General features: G+C 29.8%; 1 protein-coding gene and 1 long non-coding RNA gene across 4 annotated transcripts in view; one reads left to right on the top strand and one right to left on the bottom strand.

The window, feature by feature from the left end:
• The window catches only part of LOC142325536 (uncharacterized), a 57,135-nt gene that overhangs the window by 13,395 nt on the left and 29,232 nt on the right, over positions 1-14,508 (top strand). Inside the window, exon 3 of the long non-coding RNA XR_012756561.1 lies at positions 5,253-5,415. This is a non-coding gene — a long non-coding RNA (uncharacterized LOC142325536). The remainder of the gene's footprint in view (positions 1-5,252; positions 5,416-14,508) is intronic.
• Positions 12,549-14,508, bottom strand: part of LOC142325533 (cytoplasmic dynein 2 intermediate chain 2-like) — a 38,982-nt gene continuing 37,022 nt past the window's right edge. For 2 of the 3 annotated variants that reach the window (XM_075367401.1, XM_075367399.1), the window contains exons 10-11: positions 14,230-14,281; positions 12,549-12,723 (exon numbers count right to left, since the gene is read on the bottom strand). In XM_075367401.1, coding sequence (XP_075223516.1) covers positions 12,634-12,723; positions 14,230-14,281 — 142 coding nt within the window. In that variant the 3' untranslated portion in view covers positions 12,549-12,633. The remainder of the gene's footprint in view (positions 12,724-14,229; positions 14,282-14,508) is intronic. The other variant, XM_075367402.1, reaches the window with a different exon arrangement.

The raw sequence follows: 14,508 nt of genomic DNA, 5'->3' as shown, positions 1-14,508 counted from the left end.
TAAAATGTAGAACTAGGCATGGGGTTCATGCTTCCACAAACTCGGTTAGTTAGTTCAGAGACAACAATGTAGAACATTCAAGATGTCTGGATGAGGTCTGCAACGAAGGCAAAAGCCGAGTTTAAAAATCACCGATGTAAATTTCTACCAAGGCATTTACATCAGTGGCATCCCAATGAGGCCTGGCTTATTACTATGACATGTAAAAAGTTAGAGGGCGAAAGAGAACTCCCGTTAAAGCCCATCAGGGCTAGGAATGGGGGTTAGTGTGGTGACTGGAAGTGTTAATAAGGCCCCTTCCTACACTATTAAGTCCTTTTCTAGAAAGAAGCCCTTAGTTGATTTGTGGTTTCTTGTTTTTTTTTTCATTTCTCTGTTTATTCTTTCTGGAAATATTCATTTGGCCATTCATGGAAAATAATATTCCAGTATTTTTACCCCATCATCTGTTACAATAAAAAAAAAGCAAAATTCACACTATAACAAAAAATATTCTTTTAAGTTTTTGTTTTATGAGTGGGAAAATAAGTAACATTGCAAATGATGTTAGTTTCATATTGCTTTTATTTGTTTACCTGCTTCTTCTCCTGCCTAGGAAGTGCTGTTTATAAAATGGAAATACAAATTTTCAGGAGTGCTTCTTTTGTTGTATCTGGTTTTGTTTTTCCTTTTATTACTTTTTATTCTGTTAAATTCAAGTAGTGTAAGTGCATTCTATCTGTGTAGTGTTTATTACTTTAATTTTCTTACAAATTTAGCATGCTTATACATTCCCTCTATTCAGTGCTTTGACTACATTAGCACAAAGGGATGAGATCTCATTTTACAAAAAAGGTAAAATGTTCAATATATCTACTTACTAATGCTGTTAAATACAAATTTTAACAGGCCAAATTGATAATTTAGACTGATGAAAAGAATTTAACTTTATTATGAGAAAAGTAATTTAATTTTTACAAAACAGTATTAAAATTTGAAAATTTTGATCATTTTATGTTTATAAAACAGACTGGTGATACTAATCCCATCAATGTTCATCATATCTGCTCTAAATGTATCTTTCATATTTATATAGATTAAAAAAAAAAAACATTTGTTTAGTTTATATAAGGAAATTTGCAATAGGTTAATTACAACAGAACCCACCGGGTTGGTCTAGTGGTTAACGCGTCTTTCCAAATCAGCCGATTTGGAAGTCGAGAGTTACAGCGTTCAAGTCCTAGTAAAGCCAGTTATTTTTACACGGATTTGAATACTAGATTGTGGATACCGGTGTTCTTTGGTGGTTGGGTTTCAATTAACCACACATCTCAGGAATGGTCAAACTGAGAATGTACAAGACTACACTTCATTTACCTTCATACATATCATCCTCTGAAGAATTATCTAAACGGTAGTTACCGGAGGCTATACAGGAAAAATAAAGAAAGGTTAATTACAACAGATGTTACATAGTGCAGTAATATATTATTTTGTATTACAAACTTGTAAAATTTTATGAAAATAAAATAAGGTAAAAACATTTAATTTTAAGTTAGGAGTAGGTTTGTTTATTTTGTTAACATAATTTTTTTTGTTTAATTACTGTTATTTCCTGGTGTTGGTTGATATTAAATGTGGAAGCAGAATATTAATTTATACTGAAGCAGTCATGTTTATTACATGATGCGGGTATGATTTTTAAAAGTATTAAATTATCTAATATTTAAGCCTTAAAAAAATATCAAGGCTTTTTTATGTGCATTGCTGTAATCGCTGACCTTTGATAAAACTAGTAAACAATGTACATAGACTATTATAAAAATCATATTTTTGAAGGGATTAAAAATAATACATGATAAAGGCCATGGTGCCAGCTGTTTCTTATCTTTACGGTTATGCCTGAGATAATAGTTTTTTTTTTTTTTTTAGTGTACTGGAGGTTCCTGCCATAGTTTGTAAGCACACTCATGATCAAAATTAAAAAAAAATTATTTTGTCCAGAAATGTGTTTTGTTCAAGTTATGGTTAGTTAATCTAATATTAACTTTTTAAATCTCCAAGGGAAAGCTGTACAATTCAGCTCATTTATACAATTGCATCACATGTTATTTTTTTATTAAAATTCATATAATTTCATTCAATACCTGTTGTAATTTATTTTGACTGTGTAGTTTTTAATACATGCCTCTGGATGTATATCACACATTATTTACCTAAGAGGTTGAAGAAGTAGAAAATCTTTGGCCATTACTTGAAAATAGTTTCAGGACATGTTTATGTGAAGTTATCTTTATCCTGATTAGTAGAATTTATCTATTAATTATAATGCAATAACACTACAAATTTTGTTTGAACTTACAATTTTAAAACAGCAAAAACAGATTGTTTCAAGAATTAAAAAAACAAGCAAAAAAAAAGATTTAATTTTTAGTTAAATTTTTTACCAAATCTATCAGTCTTCACATGTTTTTATATTTGTGGCACAGAATTAATTTTCTACTTGTTTGTTTAGGTTTTTCTTTAATTTACTGTTATTTCTGTTTCTAAAAAAAAATCTATTACTTTTTAATTATAAATTGAGTATATCACTTATGGATAATACTGTAAAAAAAAAAATTCAATTATTATTTCACATATTGCCAGCAATGTTATATTTTTCTACCAGGTCTTTACTTTTGAGATTGTTCATTTCAGGATCTAGAACATTAGTAAAAAATTGTTTAGGATTGAAATATGATTTTTTTTTGTCTTCAGTCATTTGACTGGTTTGTTGCAGCTCTCCAAGATTCCCTATCTAGTGCTAGTCGTTTCATTTCAATATACCCTCTACATCCTACATCCCTAACAATTTGTTTTACATATTCCAAACGTGGCCTGCCTACACAATTTTTTCCTTCTACCTGTCCTTCCAATATTAAAGCGACTATTCCAGGATGCCTTAGTATGTAGCCTATAAGTCTGTCTCTTCTTTTAGCTATATTTTTCCAAATGCTTCTTTCTTCATCTATTTGCCGCAATACCTCTTCATTTGTCACTTTATCCACCCATCTGATTTTTAACATTCTCCTATAGCACCACATTTCAAAAGCTTCTAAATGAAATATGATAAGAAAACAAAATGGAAGAATAAAATTTGTTTTTTGAAACAGCAGTCTAGTCATTAGGTATAATTGCCAAATCTTTTGTGTTGTACCTATTGTTTGGTGCAATTTTTACAATTTTCTATAATAATGTTATCTTTCAAATTCAGAATTGTTACTACAGTCTGTGTTTTTATGTGCTTTTTGAATAAGCACATATAAAAAATCCTTTACCTTTCACAATTTTCATCCGCCAGTTTTTCTTCTGTGACTAAATAAATGTAACTCTGTTCACCTTACAAACTGAAATATTTTCATTCTGAACTTTTAACAACTTAATTTTATTTACAAAAAATTTCTTTCATTAAAAATACTTTCTAATTTTTCTACTAACAATTTCTTTGGTCTTTGTGTTTATAATTTAATTCAATTTTATCTTTTACGTTGTAGTGCAATAATGTTTGTTTTACTTTTAAAATAATTTATAATAATAAAAATTTGGTTTCATTAAATGGCCTCTTTTTTTCTTGGTCCTCAAAGAGTGGCAAATCAAAATATTAGGATTTTACAAAAATTCATAAAAGTCTTTTGTATCTTGAAATTTAAGATCTACATATTTTATTTTATTAATTTTTAATAATAATAGAAATGAATTTCTATTTTTATGTTACAGTAATTATAGTTTTACTACATAATTTTTGCATTTATTAGATATATTTGAAAAATTATGCACATCTTGTAATACTATAGTAAACATTTATTATTATTATTTCTTTTTTTTGCTGGAGCATGTCTGTATAAACTTGCAATTGTTATTTGTGCAACGGTTGTTCCTTCTCTACTGTGGAGTGGTGAGTATCAGTATTTGCCTTTCACCGATTCTTTGTTTTAAAAAAACTTCCTCAATTGTACTAATTGCATCAACAATTAGTCATTAGTGACTAAAGTAACACTACATGATTATAAACAATAAAGAAACAAGAACAATACAGATTAAACATAGACAAGTAACAACAACAAATACAAACTAAAATACATAAATCAGACAAAAACCACTAAATTGTATTCTTCATTCCACTGTAAGAGAGGAACAGCCACAGACATTTTATACTTTCTGGTTTAGTAGAAATTTCATATCTGAACCGAGGTCTAAGTTTTGCCGGACGGTTCCATAGATTGGGCAATGAAAGAGCAGATGGTGCACAAACCATTTGACCTTGCAAACCTCACTTCTGAGGAGAGCCAAATAGATGAGCATGGGTAAGCCTGGTGTGTCCAATCCTTAGCCAAGTTAAGAGGACTTGGTCTCTTCTATTGCTCTGGGTTCTCGAGCACATTCTCCTGGATGTTATGTAATGCTGTGGGAGGACTCAGCAGCCAGAATATATTCCACTGATCCTGCAATTTTACATGGAGTGATCTCATGAAGTCTCTTTCACATGTCAATTGTACTCGGATGCCATTTATTGCACCCTCATCGGCCTGTTTATTGCCGAGGATGCCACAATGGCCAGGGAATCATACCAATACCACAGTCTTGTTTATCCTTGAAAGGATATCATGAATAATCTGGACGACATTCAGAACTTCCGCAGCACAAACTCTCAAGTACACTCCTAGAGTTGGTAATTACTAGGAAGCTGTCATCACTACAGGTTTCGATAACTTTCAAGGCAGAGTAAATTGCATGGGTTTCACAGAAGAACAAGGCATTAAGCTTATAAGATATCTCTGTGTCAGGGAGTACAATAGAACAGCCACATCTGTCTGCCAAGACAGAGCTGTCTGTGTAGAGAAAAGTGTACCCATTGTACTTCTTCGCCACGTTGTTAAATTGGTCTCTACCAGACTGGAATCCCGTTTACAACTTCCAGATTGTAAGTCTACGATCTCTGGAGATGGGCATAACCAAGGGTTGCCGCATCCTATTGCCTTTTCAAGGATCTTTGGGGCAGGCAGATCTAATTTTTGGAGATGGCGATGTAGCCTGAGGCTTAGAGAGGAATTTGGCATATGATTTTTCCAAAAACAATGGTGTGGTGTGAACCACAAGAATATTTGTCAATCTGTTATTTCCGTATAACAAACGTAAAAGGAATAAATAGTAAATCCAAGCAGACTGTGCAGAACATGAATTTACTGTTTGCTATAAGCCCAGTGCCTAATGTTTAGGATTTACTTTTATTTCAGCCTCCAAAGCATCAAAATTTACTAGATGAATCCGAATAAGGGGTAGCCACTGAAATCCAACATGAGTAGCAAGATCCTATTTTTGGCGGCGTACAATCTCTGATAGCAAAAGCCGAGTTAAAACGACCATGCATTCAAAATTTCAACTCTTCAAAAAAATAAGGTGAGCTTTTAGAATCTAAGCTTTAAATGCTTGGTATCTTTTCAAAACTGACACTAAACTGTGTTTTCCTAATCTTAAGAAATGATTCAAGATTTACATTTTGTAGATATTAATTTAAGTGTACTGTAACAGTATTTTTTCTGACAAGGATGGGATGCACTTCATCATGAACATAACTTTACAGGATGAAGACTGTTCACTGATAAAATGAAAACTAGTTAACATGTGGATTGTCATTAACATTTTGTGCAAATGGGTCAAAGGAATAAGAGAAATCATTACTTTAGCAAGGAATATCCAAGCATGAAGCACTTAAACATATAGACAGCAAAGTGTTGTACATCCTCCTTTAGTTGTTAACTCAGAAATGTTCATCTGCCTCTACACATAAAATCAGTTAGGATACAAAAAACATATTTTAATTCAGTTAGGAAAAAGGACTCATTGTAGCTGTTTCTTGTTTTGCTGAAGTCATTTAAAAACTTACCAAAAATTATACTCCTCAATAAAGATCACTGTTCAACTGGTACAACTGCATGGTTCTGTATGACATTGATACAGTGTCTAAAATTAAAAAATCATTGAGTATAGTATGTATCCAAAAACTGCATGATATTCACTATCATACATTACCAGTATTTTGGAAATATTAATAGATAAATTTCTAGAGCTAGAGCTGCGGAGAATAGTGTCAAATGTATACCACATAAAGTTAAAACTGGTGTGTGAAGTCAATAAAAAAAGGAAAATAGCATAATTACTGATGCAGAGCAGTTTTTTTTTTGTAGGGCATGGTAATTAATGAATCAAGGTTCCAAACAATAAAAGTTTATTAAAACACACCATAATAAATTAATATTATATTTTATAACGAATAAAAAAAGGAATTAAATTTACTGCAATTACAATGATTAAATGAAGGGTATTTTAAGGTAAATAATTTTGGCTTAATTTTCCCAAATTTTACATGATCAAACTGTTTTACGAATTACCACAGTCTTATTTATGCAAATAACTAATACCAAATTAAGAATTTTAATATTGGAATATACATTCCTTTACGTAAATTTTATGATTTTTTTTTTAAATTTGAGATTCAATTGTCAAACAAAATTTTTTTATGCGAATACCAATTTAAGTAGTGTTTATAAGAAATTAAATACAAATAATGAAAAATCTATGACATCAGAAATTGTCCTGCAACCAGCTTGGCAATGCATGGCATGATTGTAAAAACTTGTTGAAATAAGAATGTGAATATTTGAAATAATTTACTGAATACAGACAACTGCAATGCATTGTACATATTACTTTTTTGTATTGCTAGTAATCAATAAATCATTGTCTTGTAGTTGTATTAAATCATAATAATTTTTGTCATTGTAGTGGTAAATTAATTACTACTAAATCTCCAAGAAGGAATGTTGCTTATTTGTTAAATAAACTCTATATTGGTTGTGTGAGCACTAAATCTCACAAACTTACTCAAAAAAGGAATTTACTAACTTGGAACTTCTTCAAAGAATGGTTTTTTTTGTGATTGGTGTGCAGGACAGAAGTACAGAAACGTCACTGCCTCTTAGTGAATTATATTAGATAATTATTTTAGATGAATGGATCTGTGTACCATGCATGGCATTCAAAACCTACCGTGTAATTATAAACACCAAATGGTCAATCACTCAGAGAATTTCATTGACCTGCAGACAGGAATGCACACTCAAATGATAAAGTACATTAGAGTCAATCAAACCAGGAAATTGAGAAGAATCCTGCTTGAGACATATCTTGTTATGGGACCAGCCAAGATTGAAATTTGTTGCCATTCATTGGGCTCCGATGACAAATAATGACAATTTTTTTGTTTTTTAAATGCATGTTAGTTTAAAATCATATATTATGTAATCTCTAAAAAATATTTCTGTATACCTAATGGAAAAAATTTGACTTTTCCTGTTCCTTCCAAAAACTAGGATATACCAAAACTAAAACCAAACAGTTTAGTTTATAGATTTATAAAATCAATTATAGCTGGTACTGTTACAATCCTTGTTACAACTTCTACTTCAATTAATGGGGCTATAGTTCCTGTACAAATGCAAATGACAGTATTTTTAAATGAACTTATTATAAATGAAAAAATTATTAACTTTTTTTAATAAATAAAACTGCTTTGTAAAAGAAAAACATGTATAAGTTACAAATTTTATTTAAGTGATGTTGCTTTTAAAAACTGAAAATATTTGATTTAAAAGATTAGCGTAAAAAAAGAGAATTAATGTATTAAAACTATAATTGCCTATGATGGCTTAATTTATTGACAAATATAAAAATAATAGTACCTCTTGTCATAGAAATTGATTAGAGATGTAGAAAAAAGCCATCATAAATAAATGGATCACTGGATAGTAAATAATTAATTTTTGCCATTAATATTCATTTGATTTTCAAGAAATTCTGCCCCAGTTACTTAAACCACACAGTTGCCATTTTCCAAACAATCAAAACAAATATAAACAATATAATAGAAACTTTAGTCAAACCTTTGTAATGTAATTGTTTAAGGTGAAAAAGAAAATAATCGCTGGGGAACTAAGTCAGGGTGAATAACACGATTTTCCTACGAAATGTTTCCAATCGCCAAAAAAAACAAACATCCCACATCATTTGTTTTTTATACCTCTTTAAGGTTTTTTTAATGTTTCAGCATGCACAGTAGTTCTGTGATCATTAAATTCGAACAAGCAAAATGCCCTTTCATTTAAAAAAATAGCAACCATAAGTTTTCTACTGAATGTTATTGTTTTTGAACATCTTTGATCTAGATGATAATTGTCACTGCTGCTTTGTCTCAATTCAAATAACAGATTCAGGTTTCATCTGCAGTAACAATGTAATAAAAAAAATTCATACGCTGTAGCAAGACATTCTTCCTTGAGTGTACATCTTGGCATCTGCAGCATGGACTTGGCACACGATTTTTTATAGCCTAATGTTTCTGTGAGCTATCTTATTCTAACAGAAAAAAGTTTTTATCGTTTGTGTCCGAGCCATTGTTGTCACATTTTTTACCTTTGTATGTAGATGATATTTTAGTCATATATAACTCCACTATAAATAATGAGTCTTTGATAATTTTAAATAAACTTAACAATTATAACCCCTCTATGAAAATATTCTTCGAGTCATGGAATATCATAAGCATAAATATGCTTATAAGCATTAATATCATAAAATATTCATAAGCATGGAATATCGGGTCTAAAAAAAGTTGGCAGGTTAGAAAATTTAAAGAGAGAAATGGGTATGTTAAATGTATTGGATTGGTTAAGTGTACTGGATATAGTAGGAATTAGTGAAGTTTGGAGGGAAGAGGAAAACAACTTTTGGTCAGGTGATTTTAAAATAATTAACTCAGTGTCAAGGCAGGAGTAGGTTTTATAATGAGCAAGAAGTTAGGGAAGAGATTAGAGTATTTCAAAAAGCAAAGTGATAGAATCATTGTAATCAGGATAAAATCGAAACTTAAGCCGACAATGATTGTTAACGTCTATATGCCTACAAGTGCCCATGATGATGAGGTATGAAAAAATTGACCAAACAATTAAACACATAAAAGGGGATGAAAATTTAATAATAGTTGGAGATTGGAATGCAAGCATCAGAAAAGGCATGGAAAGAAATATTGTGGGTGAATATGGGCTGGACGAAAGAAGAGGGGAACAACTTAATGTAATAATGTAGTAATTACCAAGATCCAGTTTAAAAATCATAATAGAAGAATATACACATGGAAAAACCCAGGTGATATTGCAAGGTATCAGATAGATTCTATCATGGTTAAGCAAAGATAATCAGCTCAACTGCAAAGCATATCCAGGAGCAGACATTGATAGTGATCATAATTTAGTGATAATGAAATGTAGATTGGGGTTTATAAACCTGAAGAAAATGTGTCAGATAAATTGATGGAATTTAAAGAAGTTTGAGGAGGAGATAAAGATTTTTGTGGAGGACATGAGTAAATAGATAAGGTAGAAAATATAGAAGAAGAATGGAAGAATATTAAAAAGGATATTCTTAAATTACCAGAACAAAGACAACTGGTAGAAAACCTTGAATATCAGAAGATATATTGCAACTGATGGATGAGCATACAAAGTATAAGAATGCTAGTGATGAAGAAGGTAAGAGGACCTATTGACAATTAACAAATATTATAAACAGGAAGTAAAAATTATCTAAAGAAAAGTGTTTAGAAGTGGTAAAAGAAATGAAATTGGTAAAACAACAATTGGTGGAATATATTGAAGAGTTATACAGAGGAAATGAATTAGAAACTGGTGTTATAGAGCAAGGACAGGAAGTCAAAGAGGATGAAAAGGGAGATACAATACTGAGATTTGAATGGGAGAACGTTTCCTGGGATAGATGGGATACTTGCAGAATTACTGCACAGTGCAGGTGAGGAAGTAATAGATTATACAAACTTGTGTAATATTTATGAAAAAGGGGAAGTTCTGTCAGACTTTCAAAAAGAGTGTTATTATCATGATACCACAAAGGTATGAGCAGATAAATGTGAAGAATACAGAACAATTAATTACTTAACTAATCTTGCATCAAAAATCTTAACTACAATTCTGTACAATTAAGAGGAGAGTGGAAGAAGTGTTCAAGAAAGGTATAGGGACAAGGGAAGCAATTTTAGCAGTCAGATTAATAGTAGAAGGAATATTACAAAAAAAATAAACCAATATACATGGCATTTAAATAGACTTACAAAAAGTCATTTGACAACGTAAACTGAAATAAATGTTCAGCATTTCAAAAAATTTAGGGTTCAAGTTTAGAGATAGAATAATTACTTACATTTACAGGAACCAAATTTCAATAGTTATAATCAAAGAACATAAGAAAGAAGCATTAATAATAAAGGGTGTCAGACAAAATGTTGCTTATACCTGTTACTTTTTAATCTTTAGAGGATATCTCTAAAGTAAAGACTGCTGGGAAATTTCTCTCCTTAAGATTGGCGAACCTGTGTTGTTCATGGCCACGCTAGTAATGCACACACTGCATTGTTGTCGGTAAGTTGTCACGTTGTAGTATCTTTGATTACATGTGAGTTATTACGTTATAAAATGAATAGAAAAATCAATGTTGCCACTGATTGTGAAAAACGTGGAGTCATATGTTTTTTAAATCATTAAATACTTAAGCCAGTTGAAATTCATAGGCAGTTGTTGCTGTATACAATGATAATGTAATGAATGAAAGAAACATTCTAAAATTGCGTGAAAGGTTTAGAAATAAAGAATTAATGTACATAGTGTAAAACGTTTGGGGAGGCCCTCAATCATCACTGAGGACTTGTTGAAATGCATCGATGATGAAATTAGAAGAGATTGTCGCTCAATGATTTCAGACCTGGCCCTTCTTTTTCCTGATGTTCAAGAGCTGTTATCGGTCACATTGTTCATGACTATTTGTGCACGTTGGGTGCCGCACATCTTAATGGAACGTCACAAAATATCCGAATGTGATATGCTTTGGAATTTTTGATGCGCCACACAGAAAAAGGTAACGAGTTCCTTAATTCAATTGTTACCAGTGATGAAACGTGGCTATCGTATTACACGCCAGAGAAAACTGCAGTAAAGTGAATAGCCTCATCCTCAATCACCAACCAGACCGATAAAGGTCAAGCCACAGCCATTTGGACACAAACTGATGACCAGAGTCTTTTGGAATCAGTTTGGCATACTGCTGATTGATTTCATGCCATGTGGAACAACTATAAATGCAGAAGTCTCCTGCAAAACTATGTAAGTTACTACATGCTATTCAAAATTGGCGACATGGGCAGCTGACCGACAGCGTTGATCTGCTGCATGATAATGCACATCCCCATTTTGTGGGTCCAACACGTGATTTAATGAGAACATTAAATCACATTCCTTCTGATTACCATTTGTTTGGGAAATGAAAGAAATTTTTTGAGTGGTAAGCAATTCGCAGGTGACGATGAACTTAAAAGTGCTGTTAATCAGTGGCTAAATCGACTGGTGGCAAAAGAATATGATGAAGGTATATTGAAGCTGGTGTATCGCTACAATAAATGTCTTAATTTATGTGGTGATTATATAGAGAAGTAGTATAAGGTATGTAGTTTAAGAGAAGTAAGAAATATTTATAAAGTTTTCAGAATAAATTTTTTTACAATAAAACTATCTTTTCTTTAGAGATAACATCTCTTAAGTGTATAATTATGTAAATATTTTGTGTGTAGGTAAAATGATAAAACTAATTGCATATGTTTGTGTGTGTGTATGTATGAAAAACAAGTTGCAGAGGAAACTGAAAATGACCACAGAAGGATTTTACAGGAACATTATATGACGAAATCAATCTTACGGTTGATGAACTTATATAGAATGAATGAATTTTATTGTTTATATAAACAATACATATACTATTATTAGTATTAGTAATAGTATTGTTTATATAAACAATACATATACTATAGTATATGTATTGTTTTATAACAAGGGCTGATTGTCAGCTGATTTTGGTGGGCTCAACATATTGATGTGACAATAAACTTATCAATTTCCATTAATCTAACATTAGGTTCTTGTCATTCTTGATAATAGATAACTGCTCTAAAAATAAATTGGGTCAGCTAAAACTTTGGTTGTGTCACTTATTGGACAAGTAGTTATGTTGACTAATAGTGCCATACATTACAACCTGTATTCACAGCATGAAACAATTAGAATTTTATACTATAATTTTGAAAATTAAAATTCATAAATTCTTCAATATTTCTTATGCTTATATATTAAGTTTATTATTTAAATTTTTATATGTTGCATTTCATAAGCATACTTTTTTTGTTAATTATACTACCAAAGAAATTATTTTATTCTCACCTAAACTTAAACAACTGACTTAAGACAAAACTAGTCTAATGTAATATGAATACTATAAAATCTAAGTATTACATAAACAAGACCAGAGTCTCTATTGCTAGAATAACAGAAATCAAAATCATTAAAATAAAATAATAATATTTACTAACAGGAATAAAGGAATAAAAAAGAAAAATGACAAACAAAAGACAACTGAAATAGATGCACAATTTGAATTTATTTAATAATTATATTTGTTTTACTTAGTTTAATTAATGTAGAATCTTAATTTGAATATGAATTACTAAATAATTACTTTTCTGTACTGAAGTACTGAGGAACTTGCCAGATGTAACCTCTTCCAATAGTATCGCCAACAGCAAGAAGTTTTGGGCTAAAAACCACAAAAAATTAAATATTTAGATTAAAAAAAAAAACTTTAAATTTAAAAGTAATGAGATCATATCTTTGTAATATCTAATTGTGTAATATTAAAAATAATTAATTTTACCTCCACTTGTACTACAAATGAAGAAATAAAAAATTAGCTTCTTAAATATAAAACTTTCATTATAAATTTTATTCATTACTTCCCCAGTTTTTAAGAAAAAAATGAGAAACTCACACACACATTAGATATATGTGTATATATATATATATATTTCCAATATTAACTGAAATTTAACTACCAAAACACATTAAACAGGTAAGTAAATACCAAATTAACACCAATAATCGAGTTTAATCGAATCACACATCAGCTGGAATTCAATTCTACAATTACATCAAAATCAATTATTTAAAAAAAAATTAAAATTATCTAAACCATCACTGTTTTATAATCATGAAACTTTGTTATGAACGAACACACAACTCCACTGTCCATACTGGACTGGGCAGTGATAGTTAGGCAATTCTAAATTTTTAATTTTTTAAAGATAATTGATTTTGATGTAATTATAGAACTGAGTAAAAACCAATAATGCAGAATTCTGCGTAAATTGATTATTGTTATTAATTTGGTAAGTTTACTTATCTGTTTACTGTGTTTTGGTGATTAAGTTTCAGTTAATATTGAATTTTATTAGCATAGTGGTCAATATGTTGAGGAATTATTTGAAATTTCAAAAAAAAATTATACATATACATATAGATACAACCTCCAAAAACACAATTTCATTGTAAAAGTGTTAGTGAATCTCCTTATGACAAAAACAATTGAACAAAAAAAAATTGTGATAATACAAACCTCTGAAAAACACTTACAGTATGAAGGTATCCCTCAAAAACCAACTGATTTTCCTGAATCTGAAAAAATTGAAATCTTTAAAATTACAAAAGTTCACTCGCCACAAGGCTGTTTCAATTACAAAATCATAAATAGCAAAATAAATGGATTCTAAATCCATTATTCTAAATAGATGTTGCACTTAATGACCGAGTAGCTTACTTGTTCTTTTGTGTTTCTTTTAAACCAGTTTGTTATATTTTGAAACATCACTGTGGTGAGTGAACCTTTGTAATTTTAAAATATCAATTTTTTTTGTATTCGGGACAAACAATTTGCTTTTTGAGAGATACCATCACCATTGTAAGTGTTTTTCAGGGATTTGTATTATTTAACTTTTTTTTGATTTCATAATGCTTTTGTCATAAGAAAATTCACAATTGGGTTTTTGGTGGTTGAAATATCAATTATTTTAGTTATAATATTTTTCATGATGTATATGGCATAAAATAAATAAAAAACAAATTGACCATTTTACCTTTAAATTGTTGTAGTTGTCAATTTTCCTGGCAAAAATACTTATTTTATTTATGTGTACTATTTATTTATTTTTATTACTTACAATTAATAAATACTATGTGTTTTATATCCATTTAATGATAATTAACTTACCTTATCATAGGCCAGCTGATCATAATTCAGCTGTAATTTTACTGTGTTTACCCTTCATCATAATAAAACACAAAAATATGATATTAATTATTATTAATAAATAACTGTTCATTAATTCTAATTTAATTTAATATTTAGAATTTATTTTTTAATTTTGTATTTTATTAATGCAAAATATAAATATGTATAAATTGTTATTTTTAATATCTAATTTTTTTAATAATTTTTTAATTCATATTCTATTATTATACGTGTAATTTATTAAAAAGTTTTTTCATA

Source organism: Lycorma delicatula, chromosome 5 (assembly GCF_047948215.1).
Source record: "Lycorma delicatula isolate Av1 chromosome 5, ASM4794821v1, whole genome shotgun sequence".
Taxonomy (NCBI): domain Eukaryota; kingdom Metazoa; phylum Arthropoda; class Insecta; order Hemiptera; family Fulgoridae; genus Lycorma; species Lycorma delicatula.
Note: the sequence above shows the minus strand (reverse complement) of the source record. Positions and strands in the feature narration are given on the sequence as shown.